Source organism: Alternaria postmessia (assembly GCF_024291825.1).
Source record: "Alternaria postmessia strain BMP 2775 chromosome Unknown scaffold_8, whole genome shotgun sequence".
NCBI classification, from domain to species: domain Eukaryota; kingdom Fungi; phylum Ascomycota; class Dothideomycetes; order Pleosporales; family Pleosporaceae; genus Alternaria; species Alternaria postmessia.
In genome coordinates this window covers 48,449-74,129 of record NW_026260081.1, presented here as the reverse complement: position 1 = coordinate 74,129, position 25,681 = coordinate 48,449, and the positions used below count along the sequence as shown (strand labels likewise).

The 25,681-nt window shown below is 51.6% G+C and overlaps 8 protein-coding genes across 8 annotated transcripts; 2 read left to right on the top strand and 6 right to left on the bottom strand.

Moving 5' to 3' along the window:
* Positions 1-1,028: 1,028 nt before the first annotated feature.
* Positions 1,029-1,876, bottom strand: J4E82_002013 (uncharacterized protein; the record flags this gene model as incomplete). The annotated part of the gene is made up of 2 exons (XM_051728317.1): positions 1,029-1,218; positions 1,278-1,876. 2 exons carry the CDS (start codon positions 1,874-1,876, stop codon positions 1,029-1,031), a joined length of 789 nt encoding a protein of 262 aa, XP_051591730.1.
* A 629-nt stretch (positions 1,877-2,505) lies between these two features.
* On the top strand, positions 2,506-3,158 carry CRP27 (40S ribosomal protein S22; the record flags this gene model as incomplete). Its single annotated transcript, XM_051728316.1, has 2 exons — positions 2,506-2,638; positions 2,899-3,158. The coding sequence occupies 2 exons, from the start codon at positions 2,506-2,508 to the stop codon at positions 3,156-3,158; spliced, it is 393 nt and encodes a 130-aa protein (XP_051591729.1).
* Positions 3,159-3,694: 536 nt separating this feature from the next.
* On the bottom strand, positions 3,695-6,457 carry HSP98 (Heat shock protein hsp98; the record flags this gene model as incomplete). The annotated part of the gene is made up of 1 exon (XM_051728315.1): positions 3,695-6,457. The coding sequence occupies one exon, from the start codon at positions 6,455-6,457 to the stop codon at positions 3,695-3,697; it is 2,763 nt and encodes a 920-aa protein (XP_051591728.1).
* Positions 6,458-9,507: 3,050 nt separating this feature from the next.
* On the bottom strand, positions 9,508-10,548 carry J4E82_002010 (uncharacterized protein; the record flags this gene model as incomplete). Its single annotated transcript, XM_051728314.1, has 1 exon — positions 9,508-10,548. The coding sequence occupies one exon, from the start codon at positions 10,546-10,548 to the stop codon at positions 9,508-9,510; it is 1,041 nt and encodes a 346-aa protein (XP_051591727.1).
* Positions 10,549-10,996: 448 nt separating this feature from the next.
* Positions 10,997-12,188, bottom strand: J4E82_002009 (uncharacterized protein; the record flags this gene model as incomplete). The annotated part of the gene is made up of 2 exons (XM_051728313.1): positions 10,997-12,078; positions 12,140-12,188. The coding sequence occupies 2 exons, from the start codon at positions 12,186-12,188 to the stop codon at positions 10,997-10,999; spliced, it is 1,131 nt and encodes a 376-aa protein (XP_051591726.1).
* Positions 12,189-13,691: 1,503 nt separating this feature from the next.
* On the bottom strand, positions 13,692-15,976 carry J4E82_002008 (uncharacterized protein; the record flags this gene model as incomplete). Its single annotated transcript, XM_051728312.1, has 5 exons — positions 13,692-13,843; positions 13,900-15,472; positions 15,533-15,759; positions 15,810-15,894; positions 15,944-15,976. 5 exons carry the CDS (start codon positions 15,974-15,976, stop codon positions 13,692-13,694), a joined length of 2,070 nt encoding a protein of 689 aa, XP_051591725.1.
* Positions 15,977-16,599: 623 nt separating this feature from the next.
* Positions 16,600-18,698, bottom strand: J4E82_002007 (uncharacterized protein; the record flags this gene model as incomplete). The annotated part of the gene is made up of 2 exons (XM_051728311.1): positions 16,600-17,040; positions 17,088-18,698. 2 exons carry the CDS (start codon positions 18,696-18,698, stop codon positions 16,600-16,602), a joined length of 2,052 nt encoding a protein of 683 aa, XP_051591724.1.
* A 1,056-nt stretch (positions 18,699-19,754) lies between these two features.
* J4E82_002006 (uncharacterized protein) lies at positions 19,755-25,340 on the top strand (the record flags this gene model as incomplete). Its single annotated transcript, XM_051728310.1, has 8 exons — positions 19,755-20,061; positions 20,115-20,281; positions 20,332-21,522; positions 22,351-22,480; positions 22,801-23,740; positions 23,786-24,308; positions 24,356-24,499; positions 24,585-25,340. 8 exons carry the CDS (start codon positions 19,755-19,757, stop codon positions 25,338-25,340), a joined length of 4,158 nt encoding a protein of 1,385 aa, XP_051591723.1.
* Positions 25,341-25,681: the final 341 nt, after the last annotated feature.

Sequence of the window (25,681 nt, the reverse complement as noted above, 5' to 3'; positions counted from 1 at the left end):
AGCACAGAGGGCCTGATATAACCTGAGGCTTTGAGAGAACCTTTGCCTGGGATGATGGGAAACAACTCTGGGGGTGGCACATGCCTTTAAAACGACTTGGTCGCAATTCGGGTTTCAAGCCTACAGAACACATCGTGCAACCCCCTGCAGCCGTCTTCAGTTCGCGTCTCGAAATAGACGAACAAGAGCAAAGAAAGAACGGTAATCTGTCTTGCCGCTGCGACTATCGGTGGAACTTGGGTTAGCAGCGCCGGACTGCTGGGTTGGCGGTGGTGGTGTATTGTTATTCGCAGCGCGTAAGCTGCAGACCAGTCTTAGAATAGTGATATTAACCAGCATATCGTATTGCCGCATTGCCGCATATGTACATTTAGCAGCCCATACCGTTCACTGTGGTCTGTGACCTCTCCACTCAATCAGTGAGGTTGCCGATCGTACCGTGCGTCAGACTCTGTGGCTTGCCTGTGGTTCCACTGGTAACGAAACATGGCAAAGTCAGAGCATGAGCGGCTGTAGTGCGCTTTCATGCCGTCGAATGAGGGTACAGAGTGACCTGAATGCAGGGTCACTAAAGTGTGAAACGCGAATGCGGTGCGGGCGCTTCGAGAGTTCAGGTGCAGATGTTGATTCGCGGGGTGTATAGGCGCTTACGAGTTTATGGTGCTTTCGCGCTATGATTGGCTGTGAGCTTCTCAAGCAGGTAAGAACATGAGATTTCACAACCAGCAAAAATAGCAGTTCAATTTAGACGGTAAGCTTGGTGAATATTCGGATAGACTGATGGGAAGAGTAGATGGCCAAGTGCACTTGGATACGGCAACGATAGATGAGAAGCGTGCTTTGTTATATAGAACTTGACAGTACTGTTGGAGTAGAGGAATTTACAACCCTCATTTCCTGGCAATCCTGCTACCAGTCAATGCGAAATAATACATATGTAGCCGCTGGCTAGGGTATTCCTGATCAAGCTAAAGTATGTCGCAGTGGTACAAAACGCCCATGACCGGAGGAATGGCTCGTACGCGCTTTCATAGTTGACCAGTGAGACCCCCAAAGCCCCACTTCCGCCGCCCAGAACTTTGTGTGTCCTTCGCCTTGCCCTTTTTCGCAGCCTCTAGGGAATGTTCCTTCTCCCATTCTTCGTCGGCCTTGTACGCTGTGATTGCGTGCTCGAGGTTATAATCGGCTTGTTCAAGGTAGAGAAGAGCAACATCGTACCTGTCACGGAAGGTCAGTTTCTGTATCTTTACGATGAATTGAAAGGTTGTAGCGCTTACTCGGCGACCTTGCATCTAACCATGAACTTCCGTAGCTTTGTCTTCTTGATCTCTTCTTCCTCTCCCTCTAGTGGCCTCGGACTAAGACTGACCCCACCTTTGTAGAACTCTCCAGGTATAAGGACCGTTCTACGCGCCGCCAGCAGATGGTCTGCATATAAGTTATTCGTTCGGCGCAAAGCATCGGCGGGTACACCGTATCGAAGCGATAGTGACAAGATCGAGTCGTTGTTCTGATCAACAAAGTGTAGGACATCAGGCGCGTTTTCAGCATCTGAGTTCGTCTTTTCAAGCGGCGGTTGTAGCGCGTTGTGTGCTGAGTATGGCGGTAGTTCGTCGCCGGCTTGCTGCTCGTCTGGTGGCGAATACGTAGGAGGATCGCGTAGGCCATGTGTTGGTAGTGCCGATGGTCCCGTCGATATCTGGCAATATGGACAGTAGTTCTGGAATCTCGGATTGTCCGTCAAGCATCTGGCGCATATGGCACGGTCACAGCAGTCAAGTCTACGCTCGAACTGTGACGGTTTTTCGGTCTTCTCATCGTATGTTGGAGGTATCGACGACAGGAGGGCAGCGCAGGTACAGCATGCCTCAGACATGGTGATATAGTATAGCAGACTTTGGTGTATACTGACAGATTCTAGACTTGGGCTCGTGGGAGATGGTCGGAGGCAAAGTGACTGCCGCTACGTCATGACTAAGACGGTTAGCGATCGCGAGTGCACGTGAAGGCGCGATAGTGCTGAAATGTTAGCTAGGATCAAGCCATGCGCCCAAGACATGGGCTTTCCTCGGCGGAGAAGACATCGTCGGTCTATATCGCGACAGCAAAGTGATGTGAGGACTGGCAGGTGTTGAAGTGTGGCAGCCTGGGAGCGTGGAGCGTGTGCAAGGGTCCGTCGCTGCTGCCAAGTCCATGTCCATTAGCGAGCACACGGACCACGACACCAATTTTCGCCAAACTCGAACTTTTCGCGATCTCCCATCTTCCTTACCGCCCACCGCAATCACACGAGGTATGTCTTTGACCCGAGTGCCCTTCAGAGCCAGGAGATGCACTCGCCGTCGTCCGCAAGGATGAAGGCGACACTGCCTCTCCTCTTCGACAAGAGCTGAAGAACCCTCATGCAAGGGCACTCTCCATGCTCTGGCATCTGGAGGCTAACCACCCACGCGCAGATACCTCAGTCGCCTCCGCCACAGAGAATCTCCCGATAACACCGTCAAAATGGTCAAGACTTCCGTCCTCAACGATGCGCTCAACGCCATCAACAACGCCGAGAAGGCTGGCAAGCGCCAAGTCATGATCCGTCCTTCTTCCAAGGTCATCGTCAAGTTCCTTACTGTCATGCAGCGTCACGGTATGTTCATCTTTGTACTTACATTCGTCGCACGCGCAATCCACCCTGCCTGAAGACGTGTGCAATGCCGCCCAATGTTCTCCGCTAGTAAACCTACATCACCTCTTCGGGCTGATAACTACTCACTGATCTCGACTCCCCACGATCAATGAGCTTTAAGTGTCCGATATATTAACTGCGGAGAACTTACACGTCTTCGGATCCCTTTCATGACGTCTGATGTTTATTTCGCCGCAACATTCACTGATATTGTTATTCAGGCTACATTGGCGAGTTCGAGGAGGTCGACGACCACCGCAACGGCAAGATCGTCATCCAGCTCAACGGCCGCATCAACAAGACCGGTGTCATCTCTCCCCGCTACAACGTCCAGCTCCGCGACATGGAGAAGTGGGTTGTCAAGCTACTCCCCTCGCGTCAATTCGGTTACATCGTCCTCACCACCTCTGCCGGTATCATGGACCACGAGGAGGCCCGCAGGAAGCACGTTGCCGGAAAGATCCTTGGTTTCTTCTACTAGATTACTCGAATTTGTGGTGGAGTGGGATGCAATATACCCGGACTTGGGCAAGCATATGTTTGGCCAAGTAGTCCATCATGGAACGTTAAACGAAGAAATGACAAAAGTTCATGACTGGGATCGCTACAACTCTGACAACGGTGCATGCGATATGAGTTGTCCTTGTGAAATATGATTTGCACCTTTCGCTGTTTTCTTATAATGAGTCCCAATGATACTACATATGCAAGATATCAAAATCCCCATTCGAAATTGAGCTATTAGTAGAGTAATGATCATCACTCAGTATCGCATGTCCATCCTGAATGATTCAGACTATTGATTTCATTAACCATGTACAAGATAAAAACATCAAGTATGCTATCCAGAAAACGCCAGCCCGTGCTTCTACTTTTATGAGCAATCATCAGCCGTAACTCGTAATCCCATCATGATGCCTCTATCGGAGCATACATATGTTCCCCATGAAAAAAAAACTTCCTAAACGCCTATGCTGAAATTCACTTAATATCCTTCCCCAGTTTCACTGAATTCCTCTAGTCGTAAAGATCCATGTCTCCATCAGCGTCATCCAGTTCGGCCACAGCATCGGACTCATCGTACATTTCCGAGTCGTCCTCGCTGTCGGTATGGTTGGGTAGTACCAAGATGTGTCCGTCATCCAGCACAACCCTAGCTGTCTCACCCTCTTTGATAGAACCGCGAAGAATGAGCACAGCAAGACGGTTAAGAACCTCCTTCTCGATGAGTCGTGCAAGTGGTCTGGCACCATAGGCTGGTGAGTAACCTGCCGAGCCAAGGTAATCCCGTACCTCTGGCGTCATCTCGATGCGTACATTGCGGCCGTTCTGGTTGAGTCGCTTCTGGATCTCGCCCAACCTCACATCGACAATCTTCCGGATTTCGCGCTTGGTAAGACGGTTGAAGATGACAATGGAAGAAATACGGTTCAGGAACTCAGGGAGGAACCAGTTGCGCAACGCGCCCATGACCATCTCCTTGGTGGTGGGGTCAATCTTGCCGTCGGGTGCGTTTGGTCGAGACAAGTGTTCAGCACCCAAGTTGGATGTCATAACGACGATGCAGTTCTTTGCATCAACGACTCTGCCTTGGCCGTCGGTAATACGACCGTCGTCCATGAGTTGAAGAAGGACAGTGAGTACTTCTTTGGCAGCCTTCTCAACCTCATCAAACAGGAGGATAGAGAAGGGCTTGCGACGAAGAGCCTCGGTAAGTTGACCTCCTGCATCGTGTCCGACGTAGCCAGGTGGTGCACCAATCATCCTGCTAAGGGAGTGTCGCTCTTGGTACTCGGACATGTCGAATCGAATCATGGCCTTTGCATCGTCGAACAAAAACTCTGCCAGAGCCTTTGTAAGAAGTGTCTTACCAGTACCAGAAGGACCGCAGAACAAGAAACTGGGCGGTTGGTTGGGGTTGGCCAGACCGGAGCGCTGTAGTCGGATGGCGTTGGAGACGGAAACGACAGCCTCCCTCTGGCCAACAACAACTTCTTGGAGATGACGCTCCATGTTGAGTAGCTTGTCCTTCTCTGTGGTCTTCAGCCGTGTGACAGGGATACCCGTCCAGCGAGCGACGATCTCGTTGATCTGATCTGGACCGACAGAGTCGCTCATGAGAGCCTCACCACCTCCACTTGCCTGGTGGGCCCACATCTCAGCATCGGCGCGGGCCTTGTCCCGCTCCAGCTCGCTGATGCGTTGCTCGACATCAGGAATGGCGTAGTACTTGAGGTCTGAAGCAGTCTGAATGTCGCGCATACGCTCGGCTTCAGCAAGCTTCGTCTTGAGACCTTCGAGCTTGAGCTTTTGCTCTTGAATGTCCTTGCTACGACCCTTCTCACGTTCGTACATCTCACGGAGCGGCTTAAGCTCTTCTTCAATATTGGCAGCTTCCGCTCGCGCCTCCTTCAGACGGACCTGAGATGCCTCATCCTTCTCTCGGGAAAGCGCGTGAATCTCGATTTGTAGTTGTCGGTGGCGTCGCTCGAGATTATCAAGCGCTTCGGGTTGCGATTCTCTTGTGACACGGACGGCTGCCGCAGCTTCATCGATCAGGTCGACGGCAGAATCAGGCAGTCGGCGTTGAGTGAGGTAGCGGGCAGCAAGAGTAGCGGATGCAACAATAGCACCGTCCATGATGGTGACACCGTGATGAGTTTCGTAGCGCTCCTTGAGACCACGAAGAATAGAAATAGTCTCGGGGATCGATGGTTCTTTGACGAGAACCTGTTGGAAACGACGCTCGAACGCAGCGTCCTTCTCAATGTACTTTCGATACTCGCCCAGGGTGGTCGCACCGATGCAGTGAAGCTGTCCACGAGCCAGCATGGGCTTCAGCAAGTTGGCAGCGTCCATGCCTCCCTCTCCGGAAGAGCCAGCGCCCATGAGAAGATGGATTTCGTCAACGAACAATACTATCATCTCCTTTGACTCCTCAATCTCCTTCAGGACACCCTTCATGCGGTCTTCAAACTCTCCACGGTACTTGCTGCCAGCAACTAATGCACCGACATCGAGAGACAGTAGTTTGCAGGCTGCGAGGTTGGCAGGTACATCCGCATCGACAATGCGGCGGGCAAGACCCTCGACAACTGTAGTCTTACCAACACCAGGCTCTCCGATGAGGACTGGGTTGTTTTTGGTTCGTCGAGTCAAGATGCGGATGACTCTGCGTGTTTCGTCTTCTCGACCAATGACAGGGTCGATCTTGCCCTCCCGTGCCATTGCTGTCATATCGATGGTAAACTTCTTCAAGTTCTCGTTCTCCTCTTCGGCATCAGCCGTCTTGGAGTCTACCCGCTTTGTGCCTCGAAGTGCTTGGATGGCATTGTCGATTTGCTTTACGTTCGGAACGTTCGACTCGGCAAGGATTCGTTGTAATTGAGCATCCTGGCAAAGAGACTGGATGAGGTGGTCGACGGCAATGAAGCTATCTTTCTGTGTTTTGCTCAAGTCTTCTGCAGCGCGAAGCACCTTGGCCATAGCAGGTGAAGGTGAGGTACGCTCTGGTGGAGGGTCTTGGCTTGGTAACCGTACCATAGCCTTCTTCAGGTTGCGCTCGAAGAGTTGGGGGTCGCCATTCGCGCGTTCGAGGACTTGCTTGAATAGCGGCGGCGGTGGGACATCGACCTGGTTCGCTAGATCTTTGGGCGGATCTATAAGCGATACGGCGAGGTGGAGGGGTGTGAGTTGTGAGTGCGCATAGCCCTTAGCTAGGTCGAAGCTGTCTGCTAGAGCTTTCGCGGCGCGGTCGGTGTATGCGTCAAATGAAGTCATCTTGATTCGTGGCTATTATGTCTTGTATATGGCCCGAAGCCAGAGGAAATAGCGTGTGTCGTGAGCTTGTGCTCAGGATTCGTGTATGCGATGTATTGGTGTTGGGTATCTCTGAAGATCAAAAGAGGTGTTACACAAAGACTCGAGGGATTTATATACGTTAAAGACAATTGTACGCAGTTGTTCGCGAAGAGTCAGGAAGCACTCAGTGGCATCGTGTGATTTCTCGTCATATCTCGAAGCTAGTCGTGGTTTCTGCCCTGTCGGTAGAAGCTTCTGGAGCTTCGTACAGGTTTCCGGTCAGGCAAAGTTGCCCGCCAATCACGGTTACGTCACTTCTACCACGCCTTACCCGATCTGGTCTGGGTCAGTCGCGTCGGCCCAACCGGTGCCACATCAGATCACCACGAGATGTATACCCAACGTTGTTCGGCCTACAATCATCACATCTCAAGATGATTCACTTGAGACATGGGTGGGTCTATGAAGAGCGTGGCGGGATATGACTCCTCATCCCTGGAAATTCGGCCTTCGATGCGAAAGCTCATAGCCCAAGACATCACCGACACGTCAGACATTGAATACCCTCTCCACGTTTGTTGTCATCTGCTGAAGATAGCGCTTGATCATTGTATTCAAAGTCATCCTCACCGGAAACACCTGCGCCTCACGTCTGCCTTTTACCCAACGCATCGTCCCGACACTTCTTCTCATGTCGCATCTTACACACCGTCATGCGATGAGCGTGAACATTGCCATTAATGCATCTACAGTCTACAAGACTACAGACGTGCACGGTCCGAGTAACTAATTTAATTCGTATGCTTGCGCCAAGAATCTGGGGTACGATACCGACAATACGGACATCTAATATTGCTGCCACCAACGCATGAAGAATACTACATGGTCGTCTCAGTGTTGAAAATACGGCCGATGACCTGCTGTGATGAAATCCCAGCTCATATCTTTCTGTAGCTGAACACGGTACCTTCAGCCATGGTGCATATCAGAAATGAGCACTTGGATTACAAAAATGCAGGAGAATCATGTGTTATTTGGACGATTTGATCCGAATAGCCGGGCTTTACAATGTAACTTTTCGACATCTGAGAAACCACCTCAAACTCCTTGACTACTCGCTCCCTCTACTGACCTACTGCTGGTGTCCAGATACCTTTTTCGGCGCCATCGCATACCAGCGCATCGACTTAAACTTACGCACGTTAAACATCCAGCCCCAGTGAACGCCGCGAAGATAGTGAAGTACCACCCACGACCCACAGAACGCATCAACGGATCGATTATAGCCGCAGACGCCGCGCTGAATCCGCCTCGTGCAAGCTGACCCGAGGCATACGCAGTGCTCGGTACTTCGGGAAACACGTCCACGAGGAGCGCGTTCGCAGTATGACTTAGCAGTGTAGCTAAGGTGGAAATGAAGAACTCTAAGACAAGAAGAATCGCAGGGTGTACATTGTGTTGTACTGCCCAACCATAGCCCGTTATAAAGGTCATCTCAGCGAGTATGATTGGTATCATGTTTCTGAAACGGGCGTTTTCGATTGGAAAATCTAGTATATTCGCTGGATCCGCGATCTCAATTTGACGTGCATGATGAGCATAGTTGAAGTCCATAAGCTTTCCAGCTATTGTGCCGCCGATCGTCATACCAGTTAGCGCAGGGAGGAAACTCAGGCCAATCTGCAGCTCGTTGTAGCCGTAGAGCTCCTCAAATAGGACAGAGTGGGCGACCTGAAAGGTGTAGTAGATACCATAAGACGAGGCTACCATACAGAGGATCACAGCAGCGTCTGGATGCCGGATAATGCGTATGGAATCGAAAACTTTTCGAAAAGTCTGGCTGGGCTTTGGCATCGAAGGCCGGTCTTGAATACTCGTAGCAGATCGATCCTCCTGCTCTCTCGAGAGAAAGGATGTCCAAGTACGCCAGATTCCAGTTGCGGGCCTAGATCCGTTCCTAACGATAGCCCTTGACGTTTCTGGTAGTAAAAAGCCAACAAGGAGAAGGCACAAGATGGCGATACCAAGCAAAGCCATGAAAACGCCCATAGGTCCTGTGGACTTCATCGCCAGCGCTCCACCGATGACCGGTCCAAATGCAGAAATACCGTTGCAAGTCGACAACATTGGTCCTAGCATGCCTCCTCGCTCTGACACAACAGCGACGTCAGCTACAATTCCATAAGCGATCGGCACTGTTGCCGACCCGCCGATACTTTGAAATGCTCGCAATACCATGAGAACTGTGTAGCTGTTCTTATTGAGCGCCAGGCCCAAGCTTGCCATCGTGTACGTGGTAACAAGCGCCAATAGTACCGGTCGTCGTCCATACGAATCTGCCAAAGAACCGAATACTCCTGGTGATAGGGCCTGGCAAATGGCGTATACAGTGACTATCAAGTTGATAGCTTGAACGGATACGGAGAAGTGGGTGCTGAGTGTTGGTATCAATGGAAAATAGATTGTTGTTGTCAACGTAGATATCAGCTGGACGACGCCAAGAATGTAGGTCAGGTAGGTACGGGTATATGCTGAATATGCGGAATATGCTTCGTTTCTTCCTGGTGAGGTTGACTGGTTGTTCTTGGTTGCTATGTCCTTCTGCAAGTTGTCGGTTCTTGGCACCACGTCTTGCATTGGTATGACTTCTGGGGGTAGTGGCATAGTAAATAATAGCTGCAAAGAACTCTTTTCAGATCTCACGAAGTTTGAGCACGCGACGTGCTACTATATGAAGAGAGGAGAATGCGTAGCTCGGACGAGTAAGCGCTTGCTTACTTGACGTTAAGCCGTGCTATCCGAGATGCCCAGATCATCTATGCTACATGATTGGAAGGTGGTAAGGATCCCGCATAGCTGGCAACGTCCCTGCAGCACCGTACCATCCGGCCGCGGACTCATTCCGATAATACAGTACTACCATTCATGATTACACACACCGGACCGAAGATGATCATCTGTTGGATGAATCATGATATGTAGGATGCACTACACACTTCTTTCACAGACTATATGTCCGAAAAATCAAATCAGTCGTTGTTCAAGCTGGCCCTCAACAGCATGATCCTCCTTTCGAGCTCTTCCATATCCCAAGCCCGTAGCTGAACCCACTCTTTCACCTCCTTAGCCATTTCCCACAAGGCACCCTGTTCATCCGTATAACCCTTCTCTTTTGCCTCATCTAACACGCGTCTAGCTTCGCTCGCTGTGCGCCAGAAGCGATGTACATCTGCTGTTTCTGGAAACATTTGCTGTCCCTCACGGTCAACTGTCAACGTCTTGAGATCGGGTGTCAGGCGATGAGCTGGTGTGGGAAAGTAGGGTTGATTGAACAACGAAGTCGTGCTGTTGTACCATTGTTGCGGCTGGAAAATTACCTTATTTCGATGTTGCTCCAGATAAAGAACATTCTGTAGGGCTACTGATGAGAGGCCTCCGTCGTTGTCTTCGTTCTTGTATCCTTCGATGTACGGCGCGTCATATATTGTCTCCATGGCTTGAGTCAAGATCCGTAATGAGCCGCCACTAATCCGTATGAAGAAGACTGAAGAATTTAGATGATCACTCTCGGACTTTGTAGCGATGATGGAAAGGCTCTTGAAAGTTTCGACATCAGTGATAGGTGGCAGAAAGTGGTGTAAGGGTATGTGAGCGTTCGCGAGGACGATAGTGGTATCAAAGTAGAGTATCCACTCCATACGCTGCTCAATCGGCTTCTGAAGTTCCTCGATGATGAGTGATTGGAGGTGAAGGAATTTGTTGAGAGCGCCTCGCACAATCAGCGTACGCAATGTATGTGTCTCATATTTGAAGCACTCGTTGTGGAAGTCATGAAGGGTAAGAATGCGGGCGTTCTGTGTCTTATCGCCAGACTCATAGTACATTGTCGCCTTTACGATCTTCCAGTCTTCTTGCTTTCTTGTAGGCATCCAGAGTATAGAACCGGACTCAAGATCTGGGGAGTTGGTAACCTTGAGCACATTGGGCGCGATGAGATTGGATGTTCTGCAGCTGAAGAATACGCAAATGCCGGCAATGAGCATTAAGAAACAGAAAAATAGCCTGTTCATATGGCGATAGCGTCGCAGCGAGTGGTTAGGCGGTGTCATCGTTGTAGCCTTTGTGTTTGAGGACTTGAGATGGAGAGGGAAAGTAGCGCTTAACTTGTCTGGTGAAATGTCTCTCATAGGTCGCGTAGGCAGAATGTGTTCGAAAGAAAAAACGTCTCCGTCTTATTGAAAGGGATTGACTGGCAATTGTTCGTGAATGTGAGTACGTCACTGAGCACGACAAGTGAAAGAGACAAATCATTCATTTGATGTCGTGACTAGATTTTACTTGGATCAGTCTCGCTGATACCAACGTTTCTCATCAAGGCTATGATACCGCCTGTAGGTGACTCCAGCACCGAGTCTTACTGCTATTTAGTGTTGGTAAACTGCTCAAGTTGCTGCCAAGCTCCATGAGTATACCGCTCGAGCCTCTACGCTCATAGGAGAGACAAAGCATCGCTGAGTCTCAAGCTTCAGCCTTTTTCTGCTCCTCAGCCTTCTTCTGCTCCTCAGCTGCCTTCTTGTCCTGCTCAGCTTGCGCCTTTACCTCTTCATCGGCTTTCTTCTGCTCTTCCTCTGCAGCCTTCTTAGCCTCTTCATCAGCCTTCTTCTGGTCCTCGGCATCTTGCTTAGCAGCAGCTTCTTCAGCCTTCTTCTGTTCCTCGGCGTCCTTCTTTGCGGCCTCCTCTTCAGCCTTCTGCTGCTCCTCTTCCTGCTTAGCTGCCTCCTCATCGGCCTTCTTCTGCTCCTCGTCGGCCTGCTTATCAGCACTGTCCTGTTGTCCAAGTGCTTCTTGGAGAGCTTTCAACTCCTCGGCAGCAATCTGTTCGTTGAGCTTGTTGTCTTGCTCATCGTTATCTGCGTTCTGAAGATCCTGAAGAGCGCCCTGCCAGATAGCACCAAGGGTCGCAGCAGGATCCTCGGCAACGGCTGACCATGTAGGCTTAGCACCAAAGAGCTGGATACCAGCGGTCTTTGTGGGCATCTTGTTGTCCAAGGCAGCAGTGGCACCAGCGATGCCGCCAAAGCCACCGAGGTTGGCAAAGGCGTTGTTGCCGAGGATATCCTGGGCGACGAGGGTGCGGCTGTCGAAGACCATGACGGTCTGGGTTTGGCGAGCCCCACGGTTGGCGACGACGGCAGATTGCGCGAAGATGTTCTGCTGGACTTGGTTGCCCCTGCCATCGTCGATAGCAACTTGAATCTCCTGTACGACGAGCGTGACGGTGGAGACGTCGCGGAACTGGTTCTGAAAGTTACTCTTGCGAAAGAGGTTGTTCAAGTCGTTGTTGAAACCGTTGTTGACTTGGTCGACGATGAGGACCTCCTGCACTTGCTGAACGACTGCTTGTTGGCGGCCGTTGTCGACAATCTGGAGGTTCTGCTGTTGGATTTGGATGACCTGCTGTTGCTGGTTGAAGTTGTTGAATCCGTCAATAAAGTTGAAGTCGCCATCGTTGCCGTTGAAGCCGTTGATAACAGAGTTAAAGCCGATCTGGCGCTTGGAAGAACCAGGAAGAGATCGAGGAGTGTTGATAGGCTTTGCAGCTGTGTTGGGTCAGTACGCTACATTGCATACTTAGGCTTTGAGCTTGTGGAGTGAACTTACCAGCGAGGCCGGCCGCAAGCACAATAGTAGCAATAGCCTTGATAGACATGTTGATGATAATGGTGAAGTGGATGAAGGTAATAGTCTTCCTGAAGCGAATCGATAGATTAAAAAAGGTTAAGATTAAACGTCACAGACGTATTAATGATTCAAAGAAAGTGGATTGGCAGACTGTCAAAGTCGCTAAAGAATTGAAATGGGATTAAGGAAGGTAGGAAGGAAGGACTAAAGACCGGAAGAGTGAGTGTGGGATGAGAAAGTAAACTATGTGCGACCCTCCATCAGCTTTTATCCAACGTCTCATCTGTATAACGACTCGTCGATGCCCAAGAAAAACGCCCATATGTCGGTACTTGCCCCCTGTATTGCCGTTAGATGTGACACATGTAGCGCGAACCTTGGGGACTTGTCACTTTGTTACCGGCGATGAACGCACCCGCATCTTGCCAAGAACAAGATGTGCAACTAACACTTTGCCAAGATTTGCTTGACGGTTTTGCCTTGCAGACTGAGGCCTATTGTATGAGCCTCAGGATAGCGGAGCCGTAGTATCCGATCGGCAGCCAAGGTATAGCACTCATTTGGGGTGGCTGTGTTATGCCTTAGCGAACCCTCAGGCAGTATTTTCGGAAATTTATGCAGGCCGAACACAGGTAGAAGTCGATGTTCTTTGAGACAGTGCTGAATGCGGAGGCGGATGTATGAATGTAGATCGCTTACGCGATCCTTTGTGTACCACTTCTGCAGGACAGAGACACAACATGCGAACCTCTGTATATTGAGATCGTGTCTTAGCATTGGTGTCTCTTCAGTGGATGCTTCCGAGTCGTAATCACCATGTTAATGTCTTCCGTAATGCCATGGCGACCATCAGTCTACCCATCACCACACCACTAGCCATGTATGCATTCCTGGAACGCAGACAGCAGCTCCCTCTTAATTCGTGATTACTATACTGATCCTAGCAGATGGAGTTGGTCGAAAGGTGATGTTCATGATATTAAGGTGGTGTTGAGGACGAAGCGAGACGCGGCTGAAACCCCGCAGGTTGTGGAACCGAACTTTGATGAACCACCCAAGTTACAGATCTCCGCAGTTATGTTATACGTCCATGCGTTAAGTCTATGCTTTTGGATTCGGATGCCATGTGTTCCTGAGGCACTCGCATAATGGTGTAGATAGATCATTCGAGTTTAATCTTGGTTTTTAGTCCAGTCTATATTTATCAAGTACCCCAAATTATGAGCAGAAAGTTGGCCAGAAATGAGGTTGAATCGAAAATTGCTCAATGTGATTTGACGTGGATATCTACACATACTCCTAAAACCCTATCGGGTGCTGACGCTTTGTCTAAAAAGGACAAATCGAGAAGTCCCTAATTGCAAAGCACCTTGTTTCCGGAACGCCTGGAAATGCCTATGGCAGCCATGGCCCAAATGATATGAAGAATTGACGCCGGCCGTTGGCGTTAACCCGTAGCCTCTGTAATACAAGCTGGGTATCCTATACTCAAAGAGATCGAGTATTGTTCTCACAGGAAACACGAAGCACCCTACTCGTCATCTGAGTCGGTGTCGGTATCTGTTTCGCTCTCAGACTCAACGTCACCTTCGGTGTCACTTCCGCTGGAATCGTCATTTGCCTGTCTCCGCTTCTTTGGTGGAGCGCCAGTCTTCATTTGGTGCATTTGACCTGCCAGCGAATCTGCAGACATGTTAGCCGTACTGATCATGGGTATGACTCAAATCAGTGAAACTTACCTTCTTCTGGCTCGCTAATCTCATCTTCCTCTTCTACCTCTTCGGCTTTACTGGCGTCCTCGACGACAAGGGTAACCTCCATCTTGGTATCCATGCCGACGTAGCTATCACAAATCATGTGCATGACGAAAGTATAGCTACCAGCTTGTGGTGGTGCGCCAAATTGCATCTTCAGGGTCTGTACGTTGTAGGTGGGGTTACCGCTCTCATCAAGAATAGGCTTGTCGAAGGTTGAGAAGGTGAAGGGTGGTACCGCGATACGCCCCTGCTTGCTGTCCGCAAGAAACACGTGCCACCTTGGCGCGTGGTCGCGGGCGTAATAGGGAGCGAATGCCAGAGGTGGCTGGATAGGTTTCTCTCCAGAACGATCATTCTTACGTCCGGTAATTGCCGCAACATCACCCTCGGCGGGATCAATATCTAGCAGGTCCTTCGGGTTTACATCGGGTACGTTAGTGGCTCCACATGGAATGAAACGACCTTTCAGCACGAACTGGACCAAGCTGCTGGGGGTAACGAAACGTTCTCCGACGACCTTGAAGAAGGCTTTCTCAAGATGGAACAGTGGAATCCTCGAAGCTACGGTCATAGCTGTGCTGTACTGATCTTGAGACAGAAGACCAGACTTGACAACACGGGCTTTGCGCTCATCATCGGGAATGTCCATGAATTCTTGGATAGTCAAGTGTGATCTTGCTTGCTCAGCCTCAGCCGCGCTAGCAACAGCAGGTGTGAAATGTGGCAGCTGTTCCAAAGGCGATGCACCCGGTCGTAAAGCTTGGATGAGATTTTGGGAAGTCCTGTATGCCGAGAGTACTGCTTTGGTGGTACCATATGCGAGTGCGATGGCGGTATAAGCTTCATTAAGTCGGAGTGCAATGGGCGCAACTTCGAACTTCTCGTCATTCAATGTCTCGTCATCAAGTTCGACACGACCAAGGTATGCCCACAACAAGGTCAGTACCTTGCGTCTTCGGCTGTCCTCCAGATCGTCTAGCTTTTGGCGGTCCTTCTTCGTAAGCGTTTGCGAGACGAGAGATCCGGAAGTCTCGGAAAGGACCTTTTGTTCGAGCTTCGAGAGACCGTTTTCCGCTTTGTGCCCAGTGAGAACTTCGTTGAACTCCTCTCCACTGCTCAACGCATGAATGACGCCCACCTCGCCTTGCTCGTTGTCGTAATCGCGGAAGACCTTGCCCGCGCTGGCGACAAGAACTTTATCTTTGGTCAGTCTCTGTGTTCCGTACCACCACTTTCCGACAGTGTAGGGCAGAATGACACCGAGCGCGAGCGCGTAGATGAGCAGAACGTATTTGCCAGCGCCGTCAGTGACGAGCCACTGAGGCAGCGCAATACCGATACTGAAACTCTGTTTGCCGTCAGGGTGGCCGTATTGAAGGAAGTTGTTGCGAATCTCCTCGTCGGTGAGAGCTTTGAACGCCTTTGTAACATCTACCCAGTGGTCGTTGATTGATTGTATTGTAATGTTTTTTGCGGGGTCCTCGCGAGCCTTGTCGGGATGCAGGCTAAGAGACAGTCGTCGATAATGCTTCTTGATGGCCTTCTCGTCCGCGTTCTGGTCTGCGAGTTAGCATCGTTGTCGAAAGTGCGCGTTGCGGGGAAACAGCCATCGTACCCTAGAAACACCCAGCACCTCGTAGGGATCCCATATGTCAGGCGTAGTCCGCGCGGTAACCAGTATGAGGTAGACCATAGCAGCATTAAGCGCCCATCCTCCCAACATGACAAGACCCCGCTTTATCCTCCGCTCGAGCCGCTTCTGCTTCTTGCGCTGTCCCTGGATGAGGTCGGCATGTTCGGGGGTGAAGTCGGACTCTATCCGCGCTCCGGTATTCTCGAGTTCTGATTGTGCATCAGTATAATGGTAAGCGGTAGTGGCGGGAAGCGCGCACCTTTGCTCGGCCTCAAGAAGGAAATTGTGGTCGGGACGGTGACGAGGGTCGTTACAGTGAGGATGAAGTAGGGGAAGAACTGGCCCTGCGACTTGTTAGCAGGACTTTAAACCTGGCGCGCACCCAAGATGTACCTGTTCATCGTAGTTGTAATCTGTCCCGGACATGTTGAACGTGTCCCTGTGGACGGGGCGAGGTATGCGAGAGAATGACTAAAAGTGATTGGGGATTGTTGTCGAAAAGGATTCCAGAGGAAATCAAGTAAAACTGGTTCTACGCAGGTGGCATTACAAAGAAGGTGGGGGCGTACGAAAGAAAGTCGTGGCTACTTATTGTAGTTGTTCCGACCACTGTGTTCTTTCCCGCACCACGACACATGGCCGCCGCGAGCAATCTTGGCCAAGCAGGGGTACCCATCACGTGCCAGTGAGCCCTTCCGCTTACGTCACCGCGAACCACAGAACAACAGCAGCATGCATGCAGTGGCCTATTGCCGCAATGCCATGCCCTCACTGAGATGAAAGGTAAGAAAGACCAATTGTTACGCTACATAGAGCAGGTGCAGATTTTGTGACTCAAAAGTGTCAATATCAGTCCATCTGGACAGGTGTATGCTATGCTAGGTACATGTGGCCTCTGCGCTCAATGCCCCGATTTCAATGCTTCATGGCAATCGTTCCCCGCAATACGCCTATACAACGCCCTAAACCCAGAAGGCTGCAGCGGATGCGGCCTAATGTTCTCGGGAATGACCCAAGTAGCCATGGTGATCCAAGATTCTCAGGGCATGTTATGCGGCAGCTTCTACTGATCCCGCTTGCTCTAAGCCATTTGTACCGTTAGGCGAAGGACTCTGCGTCGCTGCATCCAGAGGTGCGGCGTGGAGTGCAGGTTTCTCGACACCCTTCATCTTGCCGCTCCTCCTCTTTTCAATCGCGGCTTTGACCCAGTCTGCGACCTCTTGGTCTTCTACAGGTTCGATTGCCTCGGCGGGTCCCTTGTCACCAGCAGCTTCACCACCAGTAGCTTCGCTTGCTGCCTCGACTTCCTCCTCTTCCTCTTCGGTGATGGTGTCCGGCTTAGCAAGAGGTGCAAGCCATGCATGTTGGAGCAGCATGGCATATGTTGGCCGAAGGTTGGGGATTTTGTTCAAGCAGCCGCGTACAAAGTTTCGTGCCGCGTCGGAGTACCCTTCGGCAGGCAGATCCGGTGGCTCACCATCGACAATAGCCTAGGGATGATTAGTCGTTGACGCACAAAGCTGTTTGATAAACTTACACTGAGCTGACTGAAGATGTTGTTGTACGTCTCTGGCGGATACGGGTATCGCCCCAGAGCACACTCGATGATGGTCAGTCCCAAACTCCAAATATCGCTTTGTACACTGTATGTGCCACCTCCAGGGTTAGCGCCTGCCTGTGCAATTCCACCAGAAGATATCCTCTCTGGCGCCATGTAGCTTTGGCACCCAATGTTGGTCTTGGCAATACTGGCGACCAGGTTTCCACTGACACCGAAATCACAGATCTTGATTGCGCCCTTGGTGTTCATGAGAATGTTGGTAGGTTTCACATCTCGGTGAATGATGTTGTGCTCATCCTTCAGTGACTTCAGACCCATAGTCGTGGCCATGGTGATTTTGCGCAAGACACCCTCAGGCACACCATCGGCGTAGAGCTTGTCTATGGAGCCTCCGTCCATGAACTCCATGCAGATGTACACGGCGCCTTCTTGGAAGAAAGCGCCATAGAAGTCAACGATGAAGGGTGATATACAGCGGTGGAGGACGTCGAGTTCCATGATGATAGCAGCGAACTTCGAGTCATCCAGCTCCAGCCTCACTTCTTTCATTGCCATGACTATGCCGGTACCCGCAGCAGGTTTTGCACTGGTAGGGCTCGCTTCTTCGCCAAATTCCTTTCGCGACGGCGAACCTGGTGCAGCCTTGTTTCCTGCCAGACCCTGTCCTGGTTTCCTCATTCGGGGTCTGCTATGTCTGACCTTGTACACTGTGCCATAATTTCCCTTGCCGAGCTCGTCTAGTGTGTCGACTTCATCCAAGGAGATGTTGAAAGAGGAACCGCTAGCAAATTGCACGCCGTCCGAGTTGAGTATGGCTTTGCCGGCAAATTTTAGGCTGCCAGTCTTGGTATCGACGAATTGTGAAAATTTATCAAAATGGGTCTCTTGTTTCTTGGGCTCTGCACCTTCTTCAGCGGGCTTTTCGCCGTTCATCTGCGAGAGAGTCAACCCGGGCTTCTTCCTGCCAGCAGGAGGAGCGGCTCCACCAGCAGTTGGAGACGAGCCTGGTAAACCGCCTGGCAACGCGCCCTGGAATCTCATGCCGCGCTTTTCAGCGAGGGAGGGCTTGGGGCCACCTGCGCGACCAGGAACGGCAGGCGCGGACTGGAAGTTAGTCGTGGGTGGCCTGGTAGGCATTCGAAAGTTTCCGGGTAAGCCTCCAGGGTTACCGCCTGGAGACATGGGATTACGACTGTCGGGCGACGGACCAGGGCTTTGTGGTGCAGGCCCTCTCCCAGGCAAGCCCGTTGGTGGAGCGCCCTTCCGGCCGAGATGTACTGCCTGTATTCTTGCGAGAATGTCCTGGGAGACGTTCAGCCCGCTCCCTCTGCTGGAGATGGTAGGGGGATTCGAGGGGCGGGGATTCCTGGCGGCGTTGATGTTTCCCAATGGCGTTGAGGACGATGTCATGTTGGCGGTCGCGCCGGAGGTCGTGGATGCCGTTCGGGGAGGGGGACGCTCAGCGGACAGCAGGTCAGGCGAAGAGGCATTTTCGGTAGGACTCGAGGGCGCGGGGGAGGGTGAGGGACTGTCGAAGACGGTGTCGGAGTCGACTTCGGCGTCCGGGGTGGATGGATTGGAGGCCATGGCGAGAGAGTGGGAAAAGTCGCGGCCTGAGATGGGCGGGGTACTGGGACGAGGAAGGGGAGAGGGAGAGTGGAGGAGATAGTAATAAGAAGGCGTAGGTAGAGGACGAGTATCAGGAGCTGCGACTACACCGCGGAAGGAGATGTAGCGGCGATCTCAGCGGATCTGGTAGTATGGTGGAGGTGTGGTGGTTGTGGGCTACATGTAGCGTGCAAGTTGGAGCTGTGACGTGATGCTGCAGAGACGAGTAATAGCGCGCGTCTGCAATCTTGAATGATTTCACAACAATCGACCAGGCCGCACCGCAACCATAGCGCAGACGTGCAGTGCAGTGTAGAGACAGATGGCAGCAAGGGGTCCGTAGGGGACTGAGCAGTTCCTGCTTTGCCCATGTACGCTGCACCAGCAAGCCTGCTTTGCAGCGTCGGAATGCGCAAGTGAGCATGGACTGGAAATCTGGATCCGGCCAAGCAGCACCTGCACACGCCGAACCGAGACACGACAGCAGGCTTGGGGGAACAGAATCAGTATGCGGTAATGACCGAGCCATGGGGAACCTAGTGGCCGCCCCGCCTATTGATGTGCGTTGCCCATCAGTCAAGACAGCATTTGCAATGGCCGATGTGGCCGCCAATGCTCGATGTCTCCATGGGCTCCATGTGGCGCAGGGACACGACACGACACGACACGACACGACAGGCTGGAAGGCGCTGCCAGGGCGATGAGTACCACCATCTAGGCGCTGGAGGGGACGATATGGGAATCTTTCCATCGTCCAACCATCGAACCATCTGCAGCCTGGCAGCTGTATTTGCTTCTTCTTCCTCTTCTTCGCCTCGCCCCCTCCGATCCAGACCGGTTCGCTGCATCCCCTATCAAAGTTCCTGCAGGGCCCGCGGCTTAACCTGCCTTTCCGCTATACCTGGCGCGGGCTGTGACGTCGATCTCCGCCTATAGCGCGTCCTCAGCCAAGACGCCTTGCGCTTCAAGATAACTCGAGTGTTTCCATCTCGGTCGCGCCTTTGCGCTTTCCCAACAACACAACTGGCATCTAATATGCCTTTCTTCTCGGCTCCCCAGGCCTTTCGCCTGCGCAGCCTCCCAACTTCGTCTCCGGAATTCGTCGCCATGGCCTCCAACTCCTACGAGTACGGCAACAATGGCCTATTCACAGTCTTCAAGAGCGGCAAGCACAGCTCGCATCCCGATTTTGCCAACCTCACCCTTCTCGTCTTCGAGGCCGTCATGGAAGTTGTTTGCGTGAGCGCGCCCGGCTACATTGTTGCGCGAATGGGTCAATTCGATGCAGAGAGCCAGAAGTTTCTCGCCAACCTCAACACGCAGCTGTTTACACCCTGCCTTAGTACGTGCAACGCCTCGGACTAAGAGCGCCAACCTCAGCTAACCTCGAGCCAGTTTTTACCAAGCTCGCATCACAATTGACAGCGGAGAAGCTGGCTGATCTTGCTGTCATTCCTGTAATCTTTGTCGTACAAACACTCATCTCCTACATCGCCGCACTTCTCGTGTCGCGGATATGCAGGTTCAACAAGAGGGCGTCCAACTTTGTTGTTGCCATGGCGGTATGTCTCTTTTCCTTGTCCAGGCAAGCGGCACAAGCTGACATTACTAGGTATTCGGAAACTCAAACTCGCTTCCAATCTCTCTCGTTATCTCGCTCTCCAAAACACTGTCCGGTCTACATTGGGACAAGGTCCCTGGCGATAACGACAACGACGTTGGCGCGCGTGGTATCCTCTATCTCCTTATCTTCCAACAACTTGGTCAGCTCGTGCGATGGACATGGGGCTTCAATGTGCTTCTGGCACCTGCCAGTGCGTACAAAGACGATGACGGTGGCAAGAACAGCGCCATTGAAAACGGAGAGTACACAGACGACGAGGCGCAGCGTCTTCTCGATGACTCGCACTCCGACTACGAATCTGGCAATGTTACCAGCTACGCTACTTCTGCAGACTCAGACGAGTCCGACTCAGACTCTCTGTTCAATCGTGAAGAGGCCCAAGCCACCACCGATTTCATCACTCCCACCAATGGTAACGCTACTATTCCTGGAGCCGGCGATATGAGCGGACACAGTAATGGCAATGGTCTTGCAAACGGACACCTCAATGGTGTTCTCGAGGCTCACAAGAAGAAGCAAAATGTCCCCAAAGGCATCAAAGGCATGCCAAAGCGAGCTGGCATGGCACTTAAGCGCTCTGCAAGTACCGTTTCTGTCTCCACCACACGCGCTGGAAATCGAGTTTTCCAGGCCCTACCTACATGGCTACAGCGACCGCTGGCTAAGATTGGCTCTGTCTTGTCAAGGTTCTTCAAGGGCGTATGGGACTTCATGAACCCTCCTCTATGGGCCATGTTGATTGCTATCCTCGTCGCCTCTATTCCTCCCCTGCAACATCTCTTCTTCGATCCAGGTACATTTGTCAGCAACTCCGTCACGCGCGCTGTCAACCAAAGTGGACAAGTCGCCGTTCCACTCATCTTGGTTGTTTTGGGTGCCAACCTTGCTCGTAACACATTACCCAAGGAAGACCAGCACTCGATGGAAGACCCGAGCGTGGAGAAGAAGCTTGTGATTGCCTCACTTGTTAGTCGCATGCTTATCCCGACGCTTCTCATGGCACCCATGCTAGCCATGACCGCCAAATACGTTCCTGTTAGCATTCTTGACGACCCCATCTTCATCATCGTCTGTTTCTTGCTCAGTGGTGCACCAAGTGCGCTGCAGTTGGCACAAATCTGCCAAATCAACAACGTGTACATGGGTGCCATGTCAAGGATTCTGTTTCAGAGTTATGTTGTTTGGATCTTGCCATCGACTCTATTGTTGGTCATGCTTGCACTGGAAACGGTGGAGTGGGCCAAATGAGTATCCTTTTGAAAGAGACCACGCACAGCATGCTATCTGTCACAGACATATAATCAGTTTCCAAGCGAGGCGTTATGGTATTTTGTATGGGTCGTTTTCTTGTTGTATCGGGGCTATTAGAATACCAGGGCTGGGGGACTGCATCGAAACCAGCCTGTACATACAATGTAGTACTCAGAAGGTATATTTGGTACTTTCTCATGTGCTGATAGGCCATGTGCACATGGTTTGCCACGTTACGCTCGCACACTCCACATTCAGGTTGGGTGGCAGGTTTCTGGTTTCTGTCTACTTGAACCCTGACGTACGTTGCCAAGGCTGCGAATACTGGAACGAGGCCGATAGCTGCCCAATTGATAGGCAGGAAGACCGTCAACACACCAGCTTGCCGTCTGATCCAGTTATGATGCTTTGCCTCTGAATTGTTTACATAACTCAAGATCCGAATATAGGAAATCTGTATATTTTCTCTCTCCCTCTCTCCCTCTCTCTCTCTCTCTTCTTACCAGTCTTCGCCCTCACAAGTTATCCTGACCGCCAATCAGCTTGGCACGTGGACCCTGATCTCGCGTGTACTTTGGCGTTCCTGCCGCACTAGGTATCGATAACACCACCTGCCCACCAAACAACCGACCTTCCTACCTACCGACGTGGGCACGCCTGTTACCAGGTCTCATTACCGTCCGGAGCCGCCAACCGAGCTCTGCTCTACCACGAGGTCCATCTCGCTTACATTATTCCCGCGCACCTCACTGCGAGCCCCGTGCAACTGCCATGACGACTTCCTCCAATGAGCAGTCGCAGCCCAGCGACTCTCACCCAAGCGACTCATTCGCCCTCCCGCAAAACACTACGTTGACCGATGGCACCTCGCCGCGCTCTACAAAAGGTCAGTCCATGATTCCGCTGTCGTGTGTCGGCTCGCAAACTCTCGCAATCGGTTCCACGCTACCTTCCGGGATTTCTATTCAAATGTCAACGTAGCTGTAGCAATGTGACTATTCAGTGATTGACAATAATTCCTGCTTGGCCGTCGAGTTGACTCTCGACGTCTGGCCAACTTCTGCAGCCATCATGAAGCTTGTGCGCTTCATCTGACAATATGCCCGAGCGCAGCGCTCGAAAGCAGTGAACCCATTATCTGACTGACTTGCTATCATGTCGCTTGCGCATGGGTTACCAAAACACCTGCTGACCATGTGCCCATAGTTGTGTCTTTTCCCGATGATAGCACCATTTCCCCCTTGATGATTGGCAAGAACAAGGAGCTTGACCAGAAGGATTACCTCGATCTCGACAGGCCTACAAGAAGTTACCCCGCAAGCATCAGCAAGAAGAAACTATCTGGACGGCCCTCAGTCGAGCGACTGGGATCAACCAAGGTAGCGCCAAGTGAGGGAAATCCATCCTTATCTTCCTTGCTCTCCAACAGCTCAACAGACGCTCCCTCTGACGGACAGCATCCGCACGAGAATCTATTGAAGCAAGTGGGCACATGGCTCAAGCATGAACGAAGCAGACGTCATGCACGCAGGGCAAGGCGCAAAGCTGCTAAGGAGGGCGCTGCTCAAGAATCGACAAAGGCTGTTCCTGATGAGACGATTGATGAGCCTCATGCTCTAGCTAGAAGCAGCTCCGAATCGTCTCACGGCGAGGACTCCCTCGACCAACTGGCGCAAATCCTTGAAAAGACCCTATCCATGAAGCCGGCCGACGCTAAGAGGAGGATGCAACACTTCCGCAGATCATCAACAGGCTTGAAGCGACACTCCGCCATCTCTCTAGACACGGATTACTTTGAATCCGTAGACCAGCTAGTCCCGAGTTGCGAGGCTATTCTAGACAACTCGAAGACTATGGCCTACAACGTAGATGAGTCAGACAGCGAGTCCGCCCCTCACGTATCTGAGAAAGAAGCACGCAAAGAGAGGGAGGCATGGACCAAGTTCCGGGCCGAAATCCTTCGTCTAGCTCATACACTCAAGCTCAAAGGCTGGCGGAAGGTGTCTATGGAACAGAGCAACGAGATTGATGTACAGAGGCTGAGCGGTGCCTTGACAAATGCTGTTTACGTTGTCTCGCCTCCCAAGAATCTACCGCTTCAAGAGCAGGGCGACGACGGCCAGCCGAAGCCCAAGAATCCTCCTCCGTAAGTCCTTTTCAACGTAGGCAAGCTGATACTAACACGTTTCAGCAAACTTTTGCTTCGTATCTACGGCCCACAGGTAGAACATCTGATCGACCGAGAGTCTGAATTGCAGATTCTAACACGCCTTGCTCGAAAGCGAATTGGTCCACGTCTACTTGGCACCTTCACCAATGGACGCTTCGAGGAATTTCTTCATGCAAAGCCGTTGACCGCGAAGGAGCTGCGCAATGCAGAGACGTCCAAGCAAATTGCTAAGCGTATGCGAGAGCTTCATGAAGGCATCGATCTCTTGAAAGAAGAGCGGGAGGCCGGTCCATTCGTCTGGCAAAACTGGGACAAGTGGGTTGATCGCTGTGAGCAAATTGTCACCTGGCTCGATCAACAGGTTCGAGAGAGCAACCAAGACTCTGCACAAACTCCTGGTGACAGATGGAAGAAGCGGGGATACGTGTGCGGTATGGAGTGGCCAGCGTTCAGGCAGGTGGTTGAGAAGTATCGAAGATGGTTAGAGGAACAGTATGGTGGCGCAGACAAGATCAACGAGCGGATGATATTCGCTCATAACGACGTAAGTCGGACTTCTCGTCATATCATCCACGAGCTAACTCTGCGTAGACCCAGTATGGTAACATTCTACGTATGGTGCCGGAAGGCGAGTCGCCTTTACTGCTTCCAGCAAACCAGCACAAGCAGCTCGTGGTCATCGATTTCGAGTACGCTAACGCAAACCTGCCCGGTTTGGAATTTGCCAACCACTTTGTAAGCATATTCTTCCAGACAATTCTATTGTTCCGCAACTATCTCAGTCGTCATTCTATGTGTGTACGAGCTGACAACGAAGCAGACTGAATGGACGTACAACTACCATGACGCGGAGATTCCGTGGCGTTGCAACACCAAGTACTATCCGACACTTGAAGAGCAACACCGCTTTATCCGGGCGTACCTGATGCATAATCCCTCGTACAAAGCTGCTGGAGGCTATACTTCTAACCCTGCCACCCCGCACCTGGGTCCTCTTCCATCCTCTGGCAGCACCACCGCACTGGCAGCCACTGCCGCCCCTAGCAATATCTCTGCATTCATGCTGGACTCACGTGCTCCACCAGGCGAGAAGTATCAAGAGCAGGAGGCGCAAGCCGAGCGTCAGATTGAAGAAGAGACTCGCCGCTTACTAGCTGAAACCAAGCTCTGGCGTTTGGCCAACTCCGCTATGTGGGTAGCATGGGGCATCGTCCAAGCTCATGTTCCAGGCCTTCCCGACTTCGATGCCGAGGACAAGAACGCGAACGCTAACCCTAGTAAAGAAGCGGCAGAGTTAGACAGTGCAACAGCAGAGATTAGGGCTGAGGCTGAGGCTGGAGAGAAGGGGGCTGGGATCGTGAGTGAAAGGATGGCGGAACAGACACAAGAGAACAAAACACAAGCGGAGCAAGATGCTGACCTTTTCAAACCGCAGGATGAGGAAGAGTTCGACTACTTGGCCTATGCTAACGACCGCGCAATGTTCTTGTGGGGTGACGCCATTCGCATGGGCATAGTGAAGGCAGAGGAGGTGCCCGAGGAGTTGCGGAAGAGAGTCAAACTAGTGGAATATTAAAGGGTAGATGGAAGAGCGATATCATGATCGAAAAGCATTGAGAGCGACCATATCCGCGTTGTCTTGGAATAAGGGGATGAATCAGTCGAGCGGAGAAAGTGCCCTACGACTTCAAATCAGAATGTGCAGCACAGGCGGGCACATCTCGGAACTCAGCTTGAGATTTGTAGTTCCTTGTTCGACTGGACCTGGCCTAGACTACTCCAATGCACGAAGAAGATTTAAAAAAAAAAGCGATATGGCAAGCTTGGCATCTGACGTATGGCTAATCATCATGCAAAAAAAACAATGGTCATTTGAGCGTAACACTGACTCACGGATTTGCTTACCATGGAATCCAC